This window comes from Aythya ferina, assembly GCF_964211825.1.
Source record: "Aythya ferina genome assembly, chromosome: 3".
In the NCBI taxonomy this organism is placed as follows: domain Eukaryota; kingdom Metazoa; phylum Chordata; class Aves; order Anseriformes; family Anatidae; genus Aythya; species Aythya ferina.
The window spans coordinates 16,511,805-16,535,174 of record NC_140298.1 but is presented as its reverse complement, the minus strand read 5'-3'; the positions used below and the strand labels follow the sequence as shown (position 1 = coordinate 16,535,174).

Below are 23,370 nucleotides of genomic sequence, written 5' to 3'. Positions count from 1 at the left end.
AAAAAAAATAATAATAAAAAAATAAATATATATATATAATATAAAATATATAAAATATATAAAATATATAAAATATATAAAATATATAAAATATAAAATATATAAAATAAAAAAATAATAAATATAAAATATTTATATAAAATAAAAATCTGCCAGAGGGCTGCTAGAAGGGAGCTCTGTGCTGGTATAACATTGCCCAATACAGAACAAATATGCTCCTTAGGACATAAGAGAGGATAAAGAAGTGCCTAACAGAGCAAAATCCTACCACGTTTAAATTTCCGCTAGCCAGAAGATTTTCACAGAATGGTTTAAGTTGTGAGGGACCTCTAGAGGCTATCTGGTCTAATGCCCCTGCTTGAGCAGGAATACCTAGAGCAGGTTGCCCAGGACGACATCCAGAGGGCTGTTGAAGATCTCCAAGGAGGGAGACTCCACAGCCTCTCCAGGCAACCTGTGCCAGGGCTGTGTGACCTTCAGAGGGAACCTCCTGTGTCCCAGTCTGTGCCCACTGCCTCCTGTCCTGCCACTGGGCACCACTGAAACGAACCTGGCTTCACCTTTCTATCCTTCCCTCAGGTACTTACAGATATTGATAAGGTCCTCCCTGAGCCTCCTCTTCTCCAGTATGAAGGTTTTATGCCAGCAGCAAAAATAACAGCAGTACACATCCTGATTAACTTATCGTGATACCAGGAAACTGCAAATTAAACTGCTAGAACTAGCACTGCATTGCTCCTTTATTCCTGCTTCCCCAACAACTTGGTGGAAAGAAAAAAAGCATGGGTAGTTTCTATACACAGTGCATCTTCTGTTAGTACTACCTCCAGACATAATTCTCATCAAAAACCAACCAAGCCTGAGCTAGAATTAAAGCAACACAACAAGTCCTTACAAAAGCAGGAAGATACCCTAACTAAAGGAAGAAAGACCCACAATTTAGTGAGCGTAGACACACTTGGGGATCAAAATATGGATCTTCTAAAGGCAACTGCTTCTCTTCTTCCTCTTTCCCATGATAAAATATCATGGATTTTTTGGGAAGTTCACTATGTTGTGTTTACCATAGCTGCATTTAGTATTTATAGAAAATATGGACATCCATTTCCCAAAAGAAAGGCCTTATTTTTTTCAATAGGAATCTGATACCTAGCTTTCTAGCTAGGTATCTAGATCTCTACCTATACCAACACTCCCAACACACAAATTGTAGAAAAATCTCACGTAAAAAGTTCATCAGAAAAGTTAAAGCCATTTAGTACCTGAATTAATACATCTAATTTAGGAGTAAGATTACTTTTAAATGTTGGGCTGTTGTTTGGAGCAAACACTGAGTGAGTATAACTTAAAAATTATTAAGTAATGCAGTTAGGTAACTGAACACACTAAATCTGGGAGGAGAGTATGATAATAAGATGAAATACACGGAGGATATGGAAGGAATGGTAGTTCTGAAGGGCATAAGATGAGTGAGAAAATGAAATGAGAAAACAGAAGTCCAGAATACACCCAAGTTATGTTTGTATTAATACGACTTGGGACTCATCTTTCTTGGCTAGTCAAAGCCATTAGTGTTCAATGCATGCATTTTTACAAGTATTATCTTTCTTGGAAACTAAGATCTACCAGCAAAATTACAACTTGGATGGTAACAGACATTTACTTACGAACAATAACAGACTATCTACTCTGTTATCTAACAGAATATCAGTTGATAGAACACGCTAAATAATTACGGTCTTCTCACCAGAAAAGAAGCCTAACATATTTAGTCACAACCAGCCAAGCACTGTGTCAGGTAGCAAGGCTAAGAACAAAATGTATGGAAGGGAATATGCGGTACTATCTGATGGTACGTAACACGTGCACTGGGTTTGGCTGACCTTCTTCAACGGTGTGCTGAAATCAAGTCTGTTAAAAGGAGGCTTTCATCACGACAGCTGCTGTTTATCTAAAGCACCTTTAAAAAAGGAAGCCCTAAGCAACTGCCTATGTAGTTTATCGCTCTCTACAAATCCCTACAAGCAGTATACAACTCCTACAACAAGATAATCAAATTCTGTGCTACTAATGTGACAGTAAAAAGGAATCTTGTTGTTTTTTTTTTAACACCACTTGATCTGAAAGCAAGCAGCATTAACCTCAGTAGCCCTCATTTAGCTCATTTAGTCTGACATTTAGTTCACTGTACTTGATTCACATTCTGTACTTTTAATGTGCAATTCACATTTGTGCTCATAATTATAACAAAAAGTGACCAGAAAAAATCCTGCTGTTTTTGTCAGCTGGGGGGGGGACAGGACTAGGAGTTCAGCATTCAAGCAGGAAAAACAATGATTTGGCACTGTTTGGAAGACTAGCAGAGTATTTTGCCAAAATCAAATGAGCAAATAATCTTTTATTTGAATGGCAAAAATCCATTCTGCTTTCTATTTCAAGGAATATGCACGCTCATTACATATTAGTTTATATGCACATAGAATATATCACCTTCATCCCACAGAAACATTTTTATGAAAGAATGCACTAATTCTGAAGTAAAATTTTGTGATAAAATTCAACAACTAAGTCCATGCTAAAATGAGTCTTGTTTCCAGAGAAGCTGGGCATACTCCGTTTCAGTGATGTACATTAAAATAGGTCTGATTAAGTGTCCACACAGTGTTTTATTTCACATCTTCTACCACCCAAACGTACAGAATCCTACCAGAAAAAAAAACTTAGTTTTGTTCTATTTTGAAAGAAAAAGAACAAAGTGATAGTGTAAATGTAAGCCTACCATTTATACCCTACTTCATGAGATATTTTATCATTTCATCATAATTCAATATAAGAGGCTGCCAATCAACTGCAAAAAGTACTTAAATCTCTCAGCTAAAACTATCTTTAAAATGAAATTGGCCACGAAAGAGCAAAAGAAGCAGCAGTAGGCATATTTTTAAATAACTATTCACATGTAAAAGCATGTTTTAAAAAAAATATTTCTTTAATAATGAGCGAAGTCTGAAGACTTCAGCTACGCAACATCATCTACTTTTCTTCGAAAGAAGAAAATAAACATTACCATGCCATGGTCAAAAGTGAAAACGCCAACATCACGTCCATGATGAATGTGATTCCGTCTGATAATGGGATTTCCATGGTTTTTAACCCAAATTCCTGCTAATGCATTGTTGGAGATCTCGTTATCCTCATATATTCCCTGGAAAATAGAAAAGTAAATTAAGATGGGAAACATAAACAGTAAACAATTTTTATCAAAGTAATAAAATTGATACAGAAAATACCTGTGCATGGTCTGTAATATAAAGTCCAACGTTTTCACAGTCGCTGATGTTACAGTGTTTGATAGTAGGACAAGCTCCCTGGCCACTGACACATACTGCAGAGCCAACTGCAAGAAAACAGTACAGTTACCATAGCTCCAAAGCACAGCGTTATCTATAAATAGCCTGGCACTAGTCTTGCAAGAAAAGTTAGCGTGAACTGATATTTCAAAAAGATCTGCCATGCGCAGTGCCAAAGCACTGCAAGCTGCTGGTGGAAAAACACCTGCGTCATCGTTTTGTAGATAGAAAAATCTGAGGCAGGAGCTGCTTTTTAAAATCACTTTTCCAAGGTTATGCAGCTGCGTATGACCGCCAGAATAGATAACAATTTCTGTAATAACTCAGGCTCATGAAAGTTCCCATTTGTTTCCCCACAGCCAGCCCCCTATACACCGTTTACAACAAAAAGACACAAGAAATGTAATAAAATTCTTTGGTAACTGCTGCCTTCTTTTAATTCCATTTAAAACTTAGGAACCCAATACTTTCAAAGCCCAAACAACTAACAACGCTGTAGCATACAGAAACACCCTGTTTAACTCAAAATGAGCAGCACCAGCAGCACAAGGCAGCACACAGAGCTACACCCCAGCAATCCAGGCATCTCTTCCCAGCTGAGTTACAATGCTCCTTGCTGCAGCTCCTTGGGTGATTTTACCTACCACGCTATTTATTACCCAGAAAACAAACTCTTCAGGTAGCTAGGGGACTCAAAACTGCTTGGGACCTCATCAGACCAGCTCAATCCCCTCATTTCCACGAGGGATGAAAACATGCAATTCTGCTCCTACTAAAGTCCACGGCAGATTCACAGCGATTTCAGAAGGGTAACATTTCTTCTTGACATATCTGGCCTACATACCACACACCTTCCCTTCAATTAAACACCACTAAATAAGCAAGCTGGTACATGCCCTATTAGTAAGCTTTCGTATTACCTCAAGCATACCACAAAGACTAGCCCTTAATAATTCATAGACTCATTCAGGCTTTTGTAAAATCCTGAAGAAATCATTCTGGTTGTCTGATCTGACCGTATGAATAATACAGACTGCAACAACTCCCCGGGTTAATTCCTGCTTCGATTCTAGTAGCTGGAATGTCAGCACGTGTCTTTCAGATGCATTTAGTTTTGATTTGAAGGTTTTGAACAACTGAGAAACCACCTAAAGCTTGTTAGAGCTTGTTGCACAGTTGTTACCTTGTGAATTTACACTTCAGTTTTTAATCTGAATTGTCCCAGTTTCAGTATCCAAATATTGGGTAAAGATACATTGTATACAGAAAATTAAGGCACGTATTTTAGTGCAAATGACCTATTCCTTCAGTCTGCTCCTTGCAGAAGTAACAGTTTGTGATCAGTACGCGTTTCATGATAAATGAATTCTTCTGCTTTATCCTTTAGGACTTTTTGTTGACCCGTTTCTAAATTTTCAACATGCTGCCATGAGCACCAGCAAGAAGAGGATTGACCTGAACCAGGACTGAAGATGGGCACTATCCAAGCTGTTTCCTCTCAATATTTCTCCATGCCTAACATTAGTTCTTTGGACCTCTCAGCTACACATGGGTTCATATTTAGCTGTCTACCTACAGTGACTCCATAAAGCTTTTCCCAGGACACAGCTTCCCAGGATAGAGGTTTATCACTTGCATACAACAGGCTGTTCTTATTTCCTAGTTACTTTGCACTTTTCTGCATTCATGTGAATATTGTTTGAGAGCCCATGTCACAAGAAGTGCACAGCAACACATCCTCCTGGTTATTTATAACACCCTAAATCATCTACAAACTTCATCAGTACATGTTTTATATCCTCTCTGCAAGTCATTGATAACATTAGAGTGGCTTGAAGTCAAGGAGCCAACTTTGAAAAAGCCACAAAATCTTAAAAATATCTCATGGGGTAATTATAATTTCTTCAATGTGTGCTGCTAGTTCTGTGGAATTCAGATGCTTTAAAGCAGTGCAAGATAAAGTTGAGTGTCTTTGAGGCATCTACATAGTTTATATTGGGACTGCTACCTTCTCTTAGTCAGACAAAGTCATCAAAAATGCTAACGGTATAAGGCAGCCATTAACATTATCTGTAGTTATATTTGTTTCAATTATTTTTAACTCTTGACTGACCATCCACCTGCATTGTCTCATTGTTCTATCCATGACCAGTAAGTAGGATTGCACTGCTGTAGTTCATCCTGTTTAGTGTCAGTACCCCCCCTCTCACCCACCCACCCCTGACAGGTTCTCATTCACCACCCAATCCAGGCTTCAAGTTACTGCTTATACCTAACAGGAGTTCAGAAGATTTCTTGGCCCGTTCTTTAAACTCTTGTATGATTTTAGAATGGCTGTTTTTACAGCTGTTTAACCTCATCCATGGTTACTGTCAGAGTAGAACATATCTCATTATTCCTCTAGGGTATGAGCACATTTATCATTCCTACCTATTCTCATTAAATATAGAAAAAAAATTACACAACACTTCTCAAATATTCTTCCGTATCTATGACAGATCAGCATCATTGCTAGAAATCTGTTTTCCAAGTTAGGGCACAATTGCTGGTTCTTCTGAATAATTTCTCATCTTGTTTTTTAGTTTTGTTTTTGTTTCTCTTAGGGGAAGACAAGGGGACATTTTTGAAGGGCTACTATTTTGTTGAGGGGAAGAATTTCCCAGTTTCTTACAATTCCTAGTTGATTCCAATTTATATTAACTGCTAATAATTTCTCCTTTCTTGCATCTCGTGATTGTTTTCACTCCTTTTCCTCTACCTCTTGCATGACATTAAGGAATTGTGCGTTTGGGGGAACCCAGTAAGATGTCCTAAAAGCATACCTCTATCACATTTTGATTATAAAAGCAATCTTCATTCTGACTCACTTCACTGGACTTATTGATTGGGTGAAATTGGTTCTTTAGAAGGACCAAGCATATCTTACTAGTTTAGGCTTTTTTTTATTTTGTTTTTAACTTAGAATATCATGATTGCACACAAAAACATTACTTAACAGAATAAACGAGGCATACTGCCATCAACTTTTGGTTTTATCAAGATGAAAACTAATCCAGATTTCTTCTGCAATGGATGCAACAGAATATCTAGACTCAGGATCTTCCCATTTAAACTTTATTTTAAAATTTCAAAGGTACTTTGGACTGGCAGTAAGAGACCTCCAGCTGAAGTCACTTACACGGCTCCCATCTTCACATATTACATAAAGAATTTAACATATAACAATATAACAATCTAGAAACAGGCTTTAACACAATTAGATCTACAGAAAGGGCATCAAGCATGTACTAGGAGAGAGATTCTGAATGTTTATGGATCAATATTTCAGAGATGCCATTGACTTGGAAACAGTAAATGGCTTTTTTGGCAGACTGCCACTTTTTTTTTTTTTTTACACACACAATACTTCCTGAGTAGATTATAGCAAGGCTTGGTAGGATTAAAAAGTCAATAAAAATTAATAATCGATAAGTGTTGACAGTATAGCCTGCCCACAGCCTCCAAAATTGACCAGAAATGTTAACTTTAGAGCAGAAAAGCAAAAATACAATGCAACAAAAATTCAGAAGTCCAGAGGGTTGAAGAGGGCAGTAGACCAAAATTACCAAAAAGTTTGTTACAATAAACAGTGGTCATAAAAATTAAATCTTAAATTTAATAAACATTTTTCACAAGATCATCAAGACCTACTGGCTTATGTAAAAGCATGTTCCATTAAATACAAAGCCATGCAGTTCTTCAAGCTACTTCTCTAAACACGTTGAACGTGGTCCAAGAAATTAGAATAATTCCTCTCATTCATTATCAGAGTACCCAATATTGGTATAGAGAAACTTAAAGAATAAATTTGTTTTGTTTACTTCAGCTTTCTCAATACTTAAGATACAAAAAGTAAAATAAAAGAATAAAAGATGCTTTGAATAGCTAGCTGTCCTTCATTCTTCTTCATTGTTAATACTTTCACATACTAGCTGATCTGTCTCAAGTAAAACAGATGATGCAAAGTATAGAGCTGTCTTGACCATAAATGCAGTAGTATTTTGCAGCCTGTAACCTTCAAGAAAGAGCTTGTCTTCCTCTACAATGCATGTACAAGGAATCCTTTCCTTCTGCTTTCCTCATTACAGTTCCCAGTAGATTTTCCTTCTGATTGTACCAGAAAAGGCTAATTTTGCGTCTATTTGAAGATCTCCTTGCTTCCCTGCCTTTATGTTGAGCTGAGCAACTATTATGCACAGCCTGCTGTGTAGATCTATTCCATTTCACTAGCTGTAAGTTTGTATCTTGATTTCCATGCAAAGACTCAGTATCTTAGTACTCCTGCACCTCTTCTTCCTGATGCTCCAAATCCGTTTTATCTGCTTTTTTCCATACGCATAGACGTTACCATGTCTTGTCATCGTGAACTGTCATGTTTCATGTCCCGTGACTACGAACTGACATCCATCTTCTCAGACCTCCACTGCCTCTGACCCTTTCTTTCCAGAATCTAAACTACTGTTATTTCTCAATTCAGGTGGTATAAATTTCTCATCATCTGATGCTGAAATGAGTGTCAACCTTCCACAGTGTATTTCTTCTGTCAGTATAGCTAGCAACTCATGCTTATGTCAAATCCCTTCCACTCCTGTCAAGAAACTTAAGCACAGTAGTTACAGCTCATGACTGTTTCAATGTCATCAAATCCCAATACCGCATATTGCAGTGAACCTGATGTAAATTCCCACGTATGCCCCCTTCAAATGTCATCTCCTGCCAGCTATAACTATGCATATCAGAAACAACTAAGTTTTATGTAAGAACACTCCTGTCATTTCTCAGGTTTTAAACTGCCCAGTGAGTCCAAACTGACTCAAACAGAAAACAAAGCATGTGTCATCACATAGGTCTTAAGACACCAGTAAATCACCAGAACGATGCCGTTTCAAGGCAAGTAAGATTTTCAGACCCGTATTAAACACGTGCATAAAAAATATGGCAATATGGATCACAGTTTGTGTACCCCTTCTGTGCACACAGGTTAGACTAGTCAACTTTAAACAGTGGTAATTTCAAACAATAAAAAGCCCACTAACCCGTACAAGTACTTCGAATAATACAGTGATCTATAATTGGACTGCAATTCACGGTAATCTCTAAGCAGTGGTGTGCATTGTGGTGCTGAGCAGATTTGTCATCAGGATTGAACTGAAAAAGGAAAACAGATATATTATTTATTGGCTCAGGTATTGAAGAGAAATTATTAAAAGCTCCACTCAAATTTGACATTCTTACCCTGATTGTCATATATCCAACATAGGCATCTTCAGAACCCTCCATAAAAACGAAGGTGGAATCTCTAGTGTTTTCTATTATAACTTTATCTGCTACTTTTCCAGGAGCTGTAAAACATTAAGAAGTTTACATTTTAGTGTATGTCAGTGAAAATGAATTCTACAGAATTCTATTCAAAGCCACAACAAAAGAAAATTAATGTGATTCACGGCACAAAAATCTTGATGTCAGAAGACCTTGACAACAGTGAATTTCAAAGAATGAAGAAACTAGTCTCAAATGATCTTGTACCATTTTATTATTTAATAACATAAGAAAATCTTCTCTTGTAGAAAGCTTATTTTTCTGACTTTAGTTTATTAGTATTTCTAGGAAAATTGAAAACCACAAACTGAAAACCTGTACAAGAACAAAAAGACACTAGCTACAAAACACCAACATGTTTTCTGAATACAAACTGAAGAAACAGTTCAACAAACCTGGATTCCAGTCTAGATGCACTGTAATTCTGTTACGAAATACAATTTAGTTTGGTATTCTGAACTTTTATTAAAGCTAAATACATACATTCCACCACTAATTTGAACCAATTTAAGCATCTACTTAGTAAGCTGCTCATGACCTACATGTGACCCCTCAATGCCTCTCAAATGTAAGATTCAATGTTTAAATCGTTTCTTCATTTACAAGAAAATCTCACATAACTAGACTGAACTCTACTTCTGAAAACATAGAGAGAATTTTTCAAAATAGTTCATTTACAGTTTCCCACAATCTGGAATTTGAAAAAGCAAGGCTGTGCTATATTCTTTATCCTTAATCTGAAGGGAAAATAATGTTTACATTGGTATTAAAAAAGCCAGCAGAGGGAGCACAAGTTAACAGTCTTACAGTGGCATAAATTCAGTGATACTCATTCACAAGCAAGAGTTTGTCCAATTCAAATCTGCACATGAAATATGCAAACCAGAAACCTTCCTTCATACATGAAATGCAAACATGGAAGTTTTACATATTAGAGCAAGCTATGGGAATGATTTGGAGTTGCAACTGTGGAACAAGAGAGATGCAAATGTGACAGATATTTGCCCTAAATTCTGCATTTTACTGAAGAGCCTATTCACAGCATTTCTCACCAGCAGATCTTTTTCTGTTGCCTGTTGACACCAGGTACAGACAAGTGGTATGTCCTGTTCTTTAGCACTCAGGCAGAAAGGTGCCAGTCAGAATGAAGCAATATTTACATAATTACCCAGCTTGTTCTTACTACTTAAAAGCCAGATCTGTTTTCACTACTGCAGAGCTGCAAATGTTTTAAGGCAGTCTAATCTCTGTACCACTATGCACTTAGCCATAGCCAATACCTAAAAGAGGTTGTGTGTTGTCACAAAATACTTCGCTGTGACCTGTTCACATTTCTCTTAGCTGTTTTTCTCCATCACACAAATTCATTGACATATATACATTAGTACACTTCAGCACCTGAGAAAGAATGGCCCCGCTGTACTGCAGCCAAACAAACTAGAAAATTAAGTGTGGTCCATGGCAGAAAATAAGAGCCATAAACCAACATCAGGATTGTGATCAATCCCAGGGAGCAAGGATTTGTACTGTGGATGCTCTGAAGCACTACCTAAACAAAGCAGATAGATCTGTGAAACTGTGTTTGGAAGTGCTTGCCATGCTCTTGCTTGAGGTCACTCTACAGGTATCTCCTTCCTCTTAGCACAGAAGAGAACTTACAGGTCTGAGTTTGGGTGGTCCCAAAATGTTCAGTATGGAACATCCCAATTAGTAAAACCAGTGCATTTAGATGCCCCTCCAGGAAAAGACCGTAAAGGGAAAGGGACATGTTCAAGGACTGATTGTATTCTAAATGCAAAGAAATACTCTGCAACATCTTTGCAGAAGAATTATTCAAACAAACATATCCATTTCAACTTCTGGCTTTGAACACTTTACAAGAGAGAAACCAAAAAAAGAATGGAAAAAGAAAGTGCCTCAAGTGTTATAATCAAGCAAAACGTTTCTCTTAAGAGTTCTATTTTGCCATCGTCTGATGCAGACAATACCCCCACAAGATCAGAGTTGGTTCTCAATTTAAGGACCAAAATGCGATGATTTAAAAATAATTTAACACAAAGCCTATGATAAGAGGCTGCCTAAACAAATTAATTGGATGTTGCCTCAGAATTCTAAAATTCTGAAAAAAAAAAAAAAGGAAGTTTTCAGTACATTAATAGGAAAAAAACATGCTAGATTCTACATGAAGTAATTGTTATGACCCTGTTCAATCACATCACACAAAAGATGCTGAGATCCTTTTAGATCTTGCAGCATACAAAATCTATGAAAAGAACACAGCTCTAAATTTGGCTAAAATATTTTCAATTCAAAGATACAGAACAGGTATCTAAAGAAGAGGTCAGTCATACTGAAGTTCTTTCTTGAACACAGGAAGTATCTAATTATGACAGTCTACACTATTTTAGATTCTGCTACCCTTAAAATTATAATCATTTCTATTATTGTCACTACTGCTTTTTCATGATTGGAAAAAATCCTTTGATAATCCATTTTTTCACTTCCTTGCATATTATGTAAGTGAAGTGGAAAATAAAGGAAAAAAATGAAAGCTGTGTCTCCCAAAATACAGAAAAACATATATAGTGCAGACTGTCAGATCAAGATACCTGTCTGGACAACTGCTGAAACAGTTAAGACAAGATGTTTCTCATCTTCAGTGAGATGAGCACTTCACGGAAGACCTGTACTCCTGCATATACCTGACTCCCTACTCCACCACTTGTTTTCCCCTCCAAACCCTGGAAAATAGAGTTTACTTTTAAGAAGTTCATAGATGTTTCTGTCCACTGAACTGGACGCATCGATTTCCTAAGAGATGGTCTACTCTTGTCTCCTACTTGTGAGTTCACATAAACTGCCATTTCTAGTAAGTTAATTTCCTTTACAACAAGGTTACTTACCTAGTTGATCAAGGGAAACCAGTAGATGGGATTTTTTTCTTTTGGATTTCAAAGCTTTGGATACTGTCTCTCAAAGTATCCTTCCGGACAAGACATGCGGCATACAGCTAGACAAGTGCATAATATGGGTTGGGCTCAAATTGATATAGTAAAGGGGGTTATGTTAGGCTGGTGGCCAGTCACCAGTGGAGTTTCCCTGGGCTCTATTTTATAGTCAGTTCAAGGCTTCATTTATTAAAAAAAAAAAAAAAAAAAAGATTTGTATGCAGGGCTCAAACACAAACAAACTCAGCTTGCAGATGATACTAAATCAGGAAGAGGTGTTGACTCCTTTGAGTATAGAGAGGCCTTGCAGACAGATCTTGAAGAACTGAAAGGCTGAGCAATCACAGAATCATTAAAGCTAGAAAAGACCTTCAAGATCATCTGGTCCAACCATCCCCCTTTCACCAGTATCAGCCACTAAACCACGTCCCTAAGCACCACATCCAACCTTTCCTTGAACATCCCAAGGGACGGCGACAGTGACACCTCCCTGGGCAACCTGTTCCAATGCCTGACTGCTCTGAGAAGAAAAATCACACCTCGTGAAGTTTAACAAGATCAAGTCAGATTCTGCATTTGGGATGGGGCAGTTCTGGATATACATACAGGCTGGGGAACAAGAGGCTATAAAGCAGCCCCACAGAAAGGCATCTGGAGAGTTTTAGTTGATGGCAAGATGTCTATGAGTGAACAGTGTGCCCTGGCAGCCAAAAAGGCCAACCATGTTCTGGAAATGCAGTAAGCATCACTGCTAGCAGGTCAAAAGAAGTGGTCACAGCACCAAACCTGTCTGATTACAAGTGTTTGGACAAGACTTAGAGACATGGTTTAATTTATAGGTAGGATAGTTCCTGTGTGGAGCCAGGAGTTGGACTCCATGAACCTTGTGGGTCCTTTGTAAGTCAGCATATACTATGATTCTGCAACTACAGTAATATCCCTACAGGTTTCCTTCTGAACCAGACTCTTTCCCCTAGATTTAACAAATTTAAATACCAAAATTAAACTGAACAGCAAGCATAGAATACCAGGCATTATTCTGTAAAAAAAATTTTCTTATTTGGGAAAGAAAAAAAATCTTGAAAGCTTGAAGTATGTAAAGCTGCCTTTCTAGTAATTCTATGCTTCTTCAGAAGTCCACGGAAGCAAGTGTTAAAATTGAGCAGAATTGCAAAGAGATTTGCTGCTGTCTTAATTGCACCATTCTGAAAGGCACACTAAAGTGAGAAGAGGTAGTTTTCCAAGGCTTAGTGGTTCGCTTTGTTTTCTTTTCAGACATTTTAAAATTGAATCCCTCTACAATCTTACTGACCATTCAGTGCAGAAAGTCTGAGGAAGTGAAGAGACAGTGCCAGAAACTGAAACAAATACATCTCACATTTCTGGTTTACTCTTAGATTTTGTTCCTCAAGACAGCTATTCTATTACAAAAACACAGTACAAATCCCTTGCTTTTAAAGAACTGCAGTTAAAATTATTGTTTTCTGAATAACAGGTTAATTGCAGTGGAAGGGAATTACTGAAGCAGAGGGTAAACTTGAGGGTATGCAGAAGTTCAACCAGGTATCAGAGATGTCCTTTCAAATTTCATGAAGGAAGCAACTGAGATATTTTGTATCTTTGAATAGTACTGATCTATTTTTTTTTCTGCATTTTAAACACTGAAAGACTCTTGCCCTATTTGTACCAGTAACTATAACTGTCATCCCTTAACTGAAACAGAAGCCAGGTCAGTATTTTGATATTGGTCCACAGCTATGGCTGCATTACATGAGCACTGCAACACAACGGTAGTGGAACCTACAGAGTAAAATCAGTAGTACTGAGGAGCAGGCACTCACACCATGCCCATTGCAGGACAGTGAGGGAAGATAAGACTGACTTTAGGTTAGTCACAGCTTGGTCCCTTCAACCAAATGCACACTGACTACTAGAGTGCCACAAGTGTATACCAAGAACATATCTTAAATCAGCCTCATCCAAAAGAAATCTCATTTGTGCTCTAAAGCCTCTCCACAACACAAACCAGAGCACCAAAAGTGGAGAAGTTCAGGAGGTTAGTACTGAAGTGCAGTCCTGAACCAACAACTAATTCAGCTGCACCTTGCAGATTTGCATGGACAAGTTTTGTTGTAGTGTTAAGTCTTAATCTTACTCAGTTGGTCAAAGCATTTCTCACTCCAAGAGAGCAAAAGCCAGGCAAGAAGTGCCAGAAAGAGGATCACTAAAGAACAAAACAACTGGTATACATAACAAAAATACCTGAAAAGGAGGGACTTTTCTGGTCAGGAAAAAAAAGGCAGTATCACTTTTATCTCAAAAAGGCATAGCTGGCAATTGACTTATGGTCATTGTAGAAGCAAAGACACTGAAGACCTCTTAAATGAGGTCTGTACCAGATAAAGAGAATCTAAGTTCTTATCACTCTGTTGTACTACTCAGGATTAGCATTCTGACAGTAAGGACAGGAGAGGCAAATTGCTAATTTAGCACCGTAATTTGTGGACATGTGTATTATTTTATATTAGCTACGTAAGACTCCTAGAATAGGGAAGAGTTTGTTTACTACTCCATACAGAATTCTTTAGAGAAACAGCTGAGAAATGAACAAAACAAAAACCTCTAGTCTCAGAATCTTTCTGCTAGATGTTCTTATTTACTAACTCAAGATGGAGTTACAATGCTTAAGAAAATAGGACAGATACTAATTTGGTCTTGGATTCTGGACTGGATTCTACTCAGGAGATAAGATATAAAAACAAATTTCATAAGAACCAACTGAAAATTTCAACTGTAGTCATAACCAAATATACTTCCTGACAAATTCAATTTTTTTTTTCCTCCTGATGAAATAAAATAGATAAATAAGTTATTCCAAGAACTAACAAGCAGATAATAGTACTTCAGTCCAAAGCATCAGCCATTTTTTTGTTAGTGACACTAGTACAGAAAGTATTTATTCATTACGCTCATGAAGACAAACTGGCATTTATACCAGATATTTAATATACAAAAATATCTTTGTAATAAAGGTGGTAGTGAACACAAGTCATGCTTTGAGACAAAGATGTTTTCAGTTTAAATACCTGCACCGATCATGGTGATTGGAGATTCTATATATATCCATTCATCAGTATATATACCAGAGTGAACAAAGATAAGTCCATCAAAATGAGCTTCTTGAACTCCACCAAGAGCATCCTCAATGGTATCATAATACTAGAAGAAGAGTAAGAAGTTTAGAAAGCTTTCCATAAGAAGGCATACAAATATTCTTAAGAATAACTGCTTTAGAAACTTACCAACATATTTTCTCTTCCTTTATATCGTGCAGGATTACTGTAGAAGTGTTCAGCAAAACCTGGCTTTACATGTGCTCCTTTGTACTGAAACAGGCAAAGTAGTTTATCGTAAGCTTGCAGATAGGTGGATCTGAATGCAAAGCCAGACACACCTGCATGTACATACAGACAAGGGATCCACTAATCCCCTAATTAACAAGCCAGTTGCTGATAATGGTTACTTCTGGGAACTAAGGGTCATATTTGACCTCCTACATTAGGGCACCCAATTGAAAATGGCAGCATCAAAAACAAAGTCTGTGTCTTAAAAGTGATCAACTAGCTCACTTACACAGCCAGAGGCATGTGAAGTAACTTAAATTTGTCAGTAAGCTCTTCACATTCCTTATTTACTCCACAAGCTTCCATCTTTTGATTTTCTAGCTGCTTGCCACAGAACAAACTGCACTTACGTGGTGAGGAAAAAATACTCCTGTATACATGCGCATCTGATTCAGATACCAAGTTTGTCTTCAACAAGTTTTAGCGCTTCATTAACCAATATACACTGCATTGTGTAACAGACTCGCTTTAATATTTTATTTCCATTTCCTACATTTTTCAAATATAAGCCATTCTTATAGTATTTTGATATTTTGGATTAGAGGTTCAATCACATGCCTTAAAGGTAATCTGTTTAGCTCCAGTCACGTCAGCTGTAAATCACCATTTAAGCCCAAGTGATGTTAATAACGTACTGCTCAGCCTACTAGTGGGAGAAGCATCTGAATCTCATAACCAGCATGCACATAGGCTTAAAAATATACATGATGACAACAATATACTTGAAGTTTATTTGCGAGCCACAGACCGTGACAATCTCTTCCACAGAATTTCATTGATGCAATACATGAACAAAACCCAAGAGAGAAGAGCTAGATGCTCAAACATTCCACTTAAGCATGATCTTTCTCTAAAGTGTGCCTCAGAAAAGGAAATAACTTTAGATATTTCCCTATTGGGTAACAGTAGAGAGATCTCTACCCACCTCCTTAATCTCATCAGCTCATCTACTTTAACTTCAAAAAAACCTTACTTCTGAAATATAGCTGATTATATAGTAATGACTTATTTTTTTTGAGTTTAAAGTAAGGTTTTGCTTTTATACACCATCTTGAAATTGGAATATAAATTAATACTACTGTTACCAGTTGCTGAAAGCTTTCCTTCCAGGGATTTGGATGTTCATATTCTTCTGGATTAATCTGATAAAATTTACCAGCTTCAGGATGCATCATTGGACGTGTGTACTCAAATACTTCCATATACAGTCTTTTCCTGAGTAGAAGTGTGAATCAGGAAAGAAAATTAGTGTACTACTCATAACTCTCCCATTTTAATATACCACACAGAAAATTAAAGTTGTTTAATATGGTCAGTGACAGTAAATTTGACCACAATCAGTTACAAACACTTCAAAACACTTTCAAAACAATTTCTCCATTGGACTGGCTTTTGTGTTTCTGTAAAATACTTTTCGAAATGTGTTTCAGAATCCAAACGAACATGTTTCTCAACTTGTAATTTCAATTTAGGGAGAAATCTTAGTTAGCTACACTGTTTTTGGAATTAGAGTCTACTTGTGCATGAACTGCAGAAGTGTTTTAGCATATGAAAGCTAGCATAGTAAGAATTACAAAACTTAAGATAAAGTGTGCTACCAATTCATCCTCACCTTGATAAAAAAAACCTGCAAAACACATTCAAAGAAAACCAATGATGCACTGTATCTCAAAAGAAATTCCATCAACGAACAGATTGCACTGATTTAAAAAGAAAATAGCACTCCAAGCACAACAATTGGATTATTTTGATTTATGCCAGAATACAAACAATTGCAGTGTCTAAGCCTGCTGATATTTAGTTTTAGAGGATGACATCAAATCTTAGAAATTTTAACTCAGCTAACACAACACCCCCAAAATTGTCTTTAGGACAGAAAAAAAAACATCACTTTTGTGATGTCATACTCAAGCTTTGTTCTCTTAGTCCTAATCTTTATCCAAAACTAAACAGAAAAACAAAAACCGAGACCAAACACTAGCATGTGAAGCATGTTACTTTCCCTTACAAATAATGTTAATTTAGAACCCATTTATTCAACCTCTCAATAACCCAGGGCTGGGACGAATTCATATGTGGGAAAACAACTTCAGTATCTAAGCAATAAACAATAAAAAATGAAAACAAAACCAAATAAAAATATCTAACGCTAGACAAGCTAACACTTAACATCAAGACATTAATTTTCTTTTTTGAGTCAGGCAGAATTCCCACAGAAACCTGAACAAGGTTAAAGGGAAGGAGTGGCTACTGAAGGAATACCTCACTGAATTCTAAAGCAGCCAACTACTGTCTACACTACGAGATCATCAGAAGTTTTAATGTTTAACACACACAGGTATTTGTAGGTAACAAATGATACTTATGTAAACTAGATATATTGAAATACAATTTGTTTTAATTCAACTAATTGCAACTCCTAACTAACATTTCAATTTTTCTATTGTAATGGCATCTCATGCAGCACATCTTATATTTTCTCTAGATAATGAGGAATAGCATTTTCACTTACCACAAAATTGGATCATTAGCCAGCTCACTGAAGCGTTTACACACACAAGCTGCTCTGCAGAGATCCTGCTCCAGCAGGTAGGAGAAGATCTTTAGAACCACTTCATCTGGCAACTTTTCCTGAAGATACTGTTCTGCAGGTGCTGCTATTAAACAGTAATCTATGTGAGATTGACATATTTAACCAGCCCAAATTCTAATCAAAATAAATCACCAGCTTGCCATTTGCAACATTCCCAATGAGAATTCCAAAGTCTCAGATTTTAAATACCCCTCATCTAAATCCAAGGACAGAGAGGTAAATGGTTGACACTGGAGTCAGGTAGAAGTTACAGACTGACAAAAACCAGCTACTAAACATGTTTCACTAACCAAGAGCCACTGTATCTATTATTACTATTGCCACACATGACAGTTCATACAGAAAAGCCCATCTATACAGTTTGAATTCTCATGAGGACCTTCTGCATCAGGTATCCTTACTACAGGGATGTTCTATTTGCAAAGGTCACTTATTTGGTTGTTGTCTTTAGAGTCTTTTCTCAGGCAAAGCCATACAGAACAGCTTCCAGATTTTAGATTTCTATGCGTGGCATTAAAAGCTCCTGCTACATTCATAATGCAATTATATCCATATAACGCTCCTTGCATTATTAATTTTTTTTCCTAGAACATCTGAACCAAGGGAGCAATACAACGGTTTTGAGTATTACAGGAAGACAAGTAGCAGGCCTTCTGTCTCATGGTCACTTCAACTTTGAGTGAGACTCTGGAAAATGGTTTCCAAAAATATTTATCTACCTACCCCACCCCAAACAAAACAAGACACCACACAAGGTAAGCCTCAAGCCTTCCACGGGCAAAGCAGCATGAACAGCTCAGTTATTTCCAGCTAGAAGGGAGAGAATACATGAACTGCAAGGGCCAGGACTGTGGCTTCGGCAGAGATGTTAAGCTGTGGTTTACAGACCACATTACCAGAAGCTATGGACTATCAGAGAACTGATTAAAGCTGCAGCACACTTGTGTGTTTTTGTTGTGTGTCTGTCCCCGTTTCCTCCTGGGTGTTGTACTCACATCTGTGGTCAGACCATTTAGTAGAAATGATGAAATATTACTGACTCTCCTGTGACTTCCCCTAAACTTGTTCTTTGGGTAACATTCATACAATGGTGCAGCAAGTGATTCACAAATATTGATTTCCTCTGAGATGCTAGGATAATTTATACAGTGTACTGATTGCTGGTCTTTATAGGAACACGACTTACAGTCATAAGCTCTGAATATTCACCCACCACTTTAATCAAACAGAAATCCATAGGAATAAGGGAAAGTCTCGCTATTCCCTATGTTCATAGCTATTCTCTTCCAAAATATATTTTTAAGTTTGTAGTATTGATTGTGGACAGAGGAAAAAAGTTTTCTTCCTCATCCTTACCTGCCCTCCTCCAAATTACTATTTTTCTGGATCAGCTCCTTGGTGTAGCTCGTTCACAAGCTATAGAACCATTAGCATGGGTACCACTAGCATGGGTATCCAGAAGCTGGACAAGACAGTTCTTGTCACCAGCAGTACTACTAATGCCAGATTAAGGCATTTACTTTTCATTAATAATAATAAAGTCTTATGCACCAGGCTGAAGCCAGTAAACTACCAGAACTATTAAAGAACAAGCAAGTAGCCTGGAAATGTCTTTTATGTTCAAGATGGACTTTGAGAGACCAAGATCTGCAGACTATACACCAACCCTTGAGGTGAATACAGCTAGGAAAAAATATTACCCATGCAATCAGTGCTTCTTTTTAAGACGACGTTTTTCCACTGGACATAAAGGTTTTTTTTCTGTATCAAGCAGGCAGCAGCAACTCATTCTACAGTCCTAATTACCCTTGAAATGCAGCACAGGATAGCTGGGCTTTGCTTTTGAATTCATCTTTTCCTGGTAGCTTTCCAGTTAGATGTGGAGATATTCTTACAAGCTGAAATGTAATGTTGTGAACGCAAGGCAGTAAATCCTCACAGGTCTTCCATGACCTGTCTTGGGCTTTTAACACACGCACACAAATCCCTGAGGCATACAACATGATCTTCTTTCCAAGACAATCAGTTACTTGCCTAATCAGCCTGCAGAATTTCATCCTCCGCTAAATTTACCTATATTAGGACTTGATTAACTTTGTATGGAGGGGGGAGTTTCATTAGTGTAGTGCCTCCCATTGCTCAACAGTTCACATTTCATTTTCCTCCCTAGGTCACATCTCAATAAAAATTGAAATCCAGGTGCATTTCCTCACTGGGACAGATAGGAGAACTTTGAAGGTGTCAAAAAAAGTATTCTTCAGGAAAACCAAAACCAACAGTATCACACCTTGCAATTTTTCAGGCTGTATCTACTTGGAAGCTTAGACACTATTTACAAAATGAAGACGACAATTTTTACAGGTGTTTCCCATCCTCTCCCACCTTTACCCAAAGTCCTTTAGAAGTAAGAAATTTTAAGTTGCCTTTTCACTCAGTTACAAAAATGGGTTTAGGTGATTTCAGAGATAGTGATGGTTTTACTAGGTAGAATTCTTCAATATAATCTTAAAAGGTTCGCTACTTCTTAACATGAATACCTAGAATACCTGAATCCAAGAGAGAACCCCATGGTTTTGTTTTGGAAATTCATGCTTTGGTATCTTTTAGTAATTTATCAAAGCAATGATGTATTTGTGTTCTCCCCAGTTCACAAAAATAGTCCAATTCAGTTTTAAAAGCCTATCATCTGGTGACCAAACTAGAATCACTAGTGTGCTGCTACTTCTGGTAGTTAGAAAGGTATTTAAGTTTTTTCATATAAGTATGCATTTCATACTTAACCTTAATTTTATTCCTGTTGACATAATGAAGTGTTAAAAAAGACAAAGTGCAAGAGGCTACCACCTCTACTACCAATCTTTATCATTACCCTGACACATCAATTCAAATATTGATCATTTTAATAACGTGTTAATATATAAGACAACTGAAAATTAGAAAAAAAGGTGGCTGAGTCATTCTGTTTCCACAAGATAGGCATGAAGCTAATTCAGTTTCGTTTTTTTTTTTTTTTTTTTTTTAAATCATTTAGTAGATAGAAACTAGTACAGCGAAACCAAGATGAGGGCATGAAAAGCTGCCTGAAATTGAATTGCAGTTGTTGTACAGAGATCAAGAATGCCATCCTGTGAATCCTGAATTGTAAATTATGTCTTGTATGGATACCATTTTTTGTCCATTTAATAGAGAAGATAGGGACAGATATATTTTGTTCTGTAAGAAGGCACTCAATGTTTTCTTGATAAGAAATAGTTGTCAGAAAACATGGCAGGCAGCGATCTTGAAAAAATAACTTAAAAATCAATAGGGAAAAAATAAAAGATAATAAGTTCTGTGAACCATGAGCTATGCATGTATCTGATGTAAGAAATAAGCAACAAGTGATCCAACAACCTAGAGTCTCAGTATCTACTGTAACTCCAGGGGTCATCAAAAAGAAATAGTCTGTCCCTGAACTCAAGTCTTCCAAAAATGATTAAAAGCCAGTATGAACTGCTCAGTATAAAATGAATATGCAAATATAGTGATATAGTGAGAGAGAAAAAAGCCCTGCACAGTAATAAACAAAAAGGAAGAGTGTGTCGGTGGATTAAAATGACATGACAAATGGTACTGAAGGTTGAGAAGTCATGTGAAGTGGAAGCAGACAGTTCAGTTGACGTAAGGAAACAGAACATACCAAATTTAAAATCTTTCTGCAAATCAGGAAGTACTATGAATATCAGCATATGATAAAAGTATTTGTACCTACAAGATCTAAAAGCGGTAAACTTTTTATTCAGATACCATACAAATAAGAAATTTGTAGGTTCACCAGTTACTTGTGATGTAAGCAAGACAGCTCAAGCATATCTTTTTCTTAGTTTTTTTTTTTTTTTTTTTAATTTCTTGGAATTCTATTTAGAGGGGTTTAAGTGAAAAATCATTCACATATTTTCTAATAATGTACAACTTTCTTACCGAGGTTCTTATATATGCATTAATCTTTCTGTCTCAGGATTGCAATGCATATTGTCCATTACCAAGACTATTTGAAGACACAGTTGCAGAGAAGAAAAATTTGTCAATATTTGAAATCACCAGAAAAAGTCTGAAATACTGTCAGGAAGAACACGCTAAAATTTTTAAGTATCAACTGTTTCATGGAGACATTAAGCCTGAAATCAGTAATAAAATACATAATACTCTTGTTTTTCCAACTACTGGCTCTAATCCAGCTGAATACATTGGTTGACTAGCATTTCTCCTTTCATCTCCCCCAAAATTTTCCTCAGCTCAGAGCCCATACAAGAAGGAATGGTTCTCTGCCCAGACATATCCCGACATCACTAGTCCCGTACCTTTATTTTAGAACTTTAGTTGAAATGAACAGTTATATGTTCCAAATGATAATATACCATTTCCACTTGTGATGTTCCAGAAAACTTCATGCTCACACTCAGTCACAATAGCTATTGTTATCCATGGTAACAAAGCAAACAAACAAAAAGGCAAGAAAAAATCTTATGGCAATCAGTATTTGCACAAATTTAGAGGAACATCTTAAGAAATGGAAAGGGGAAAATAAAGTAATGATCATCCACACTGGAAGAGAGATCAATATAAAGTGGCTTGACAAGTACCCTCTCTTGTCAAACTGTGACTGGTCTGAATGCATTCTTAAGAATATAGTTAGAAAATCATTGTTTACAATTCCTCTGGAAATTCCATGCTGGAGAAGTTTCCATAGTTCAGTACCTTCCCCAGACGAGTTCAGTAATGCAACACAAGGAATATACAGGAAACGCATGGAAAATTCATTTGGAAATTACCATTGTGATGTAATTTGTACCAGAGGACTTGAATAAAATTACTGACCTTCAATAAAGCAAGGAGGTGGGTATGAGCATAGTAAAGGATGTATCAAAAGTATATAGCCTTGAAGGAAAACTGGGAACTGGCAAGAGAAACTGAAAAGAAAGACTTTGTACCAGGCTTTAGGTATCAAGTCAGGAAGTGAAACTGGAAGTAAAATGACAAAAGCTGATGTTCATTTGGTTCTCACCATTTCAAGGACATAAATCTAAGGTTAAATGGTTTTTAGTTACAGAAATTAAGAGAGAAAGACAGAAAGGGAAGATAGATATAAAGCAAAGGTGAAAACAGAAGACAGATGACTTGAAATAGAAATCTGTACTACCAGGGTGAGAAGCCTGAAGGAACAGACTTCAACAGAAGCCGTAACTGACCAGAGTCTCATGCCAGCACCTCAGGTTTAATTTGCAAGGTTAAGACAGAAATGGACTAGAAGACACCCGTCCACCAACACTCCCCAAAAGCAACAGAAACTACATCAACAGAAGCTGGCAAGTGCTAGCACTGATTTTTCAGGGAGAAGTCACAAAAGATCTCACGGAATTAAAGTGCATAGAAGACAAAAAGGGGAAGAAGCAGAGATTGAAAAAGGATACAGAAAAAATGAACAAGTAGTGTGTGTGCTTATGCATGTATACATGTAAACATAAATACACCCATACATACACACTGTACACATAATACACATTGTGCATATATGCGTGTAGGTGTATCTGCATATATGTTTATTTTTTAAATAATTTCTCACATGCACGCTGAAAATCGCAATAATGACATAACAAAACTACTTCTACCTCCAAACAATATGCTGGAATAATATGAGAAATCATAAACAAACCTAGTCCTTTGCTGCAGCATTATTACTT

At 36.9% G+C, this 23,370-nt stretch overlaps 1 protein-coding gene across 5 annotated transcripts in view; it reads right to left on the bottom strand.

Moving 5' to 3' along the window:
* FBXO11 (F-box protein 11) overlaps positions 1-23,370 on the bottom strand; it is a 72,954-nt gene that overhangs the window by 12,170 nt on the left and 37,414 nt on the right. For 3 of the 5 annotated variants that reach the window (XM_084514515.1, XM_084514513.1, XM_084514512.1), the window contains exons 4-11: positions 17,570-17,714; positions 16,143-16,272; positions 14,956-15,039; positions 14,740-14,872; positions 8,622-8,728; positions 8,423-8,534; positions 3,288-3,394; positions 3,065-3,202 (exon numbers count right to left, since the gene is read on the bottom strand). In XM_084514515.1, coding sequence (XP_084370641.1) covers positions 3,065-3,202; positions 3,288-3,394; positions 8,423-8,534; positions 8,622-8,728; positions 14,740-14,872; positions 14,956-15,039; positions 16,143-16,272; positions 17,570-17,714 — 956 coding nt within the window. The remainder of the gene's footprint in view (positions 1-3,064; positions 3,203-3,287; positions 3,395-8,422; positions 8,535-8,621; positions 8,729-14,739; positions 14,873-14,955; positions 15,040-16,142; positions 16,273-17,569; positions 17,715-23,370) is intronic. The other 2 variants (XM_084514511.1, XM_084514514.1) reach the window with 1 other exon arrangement.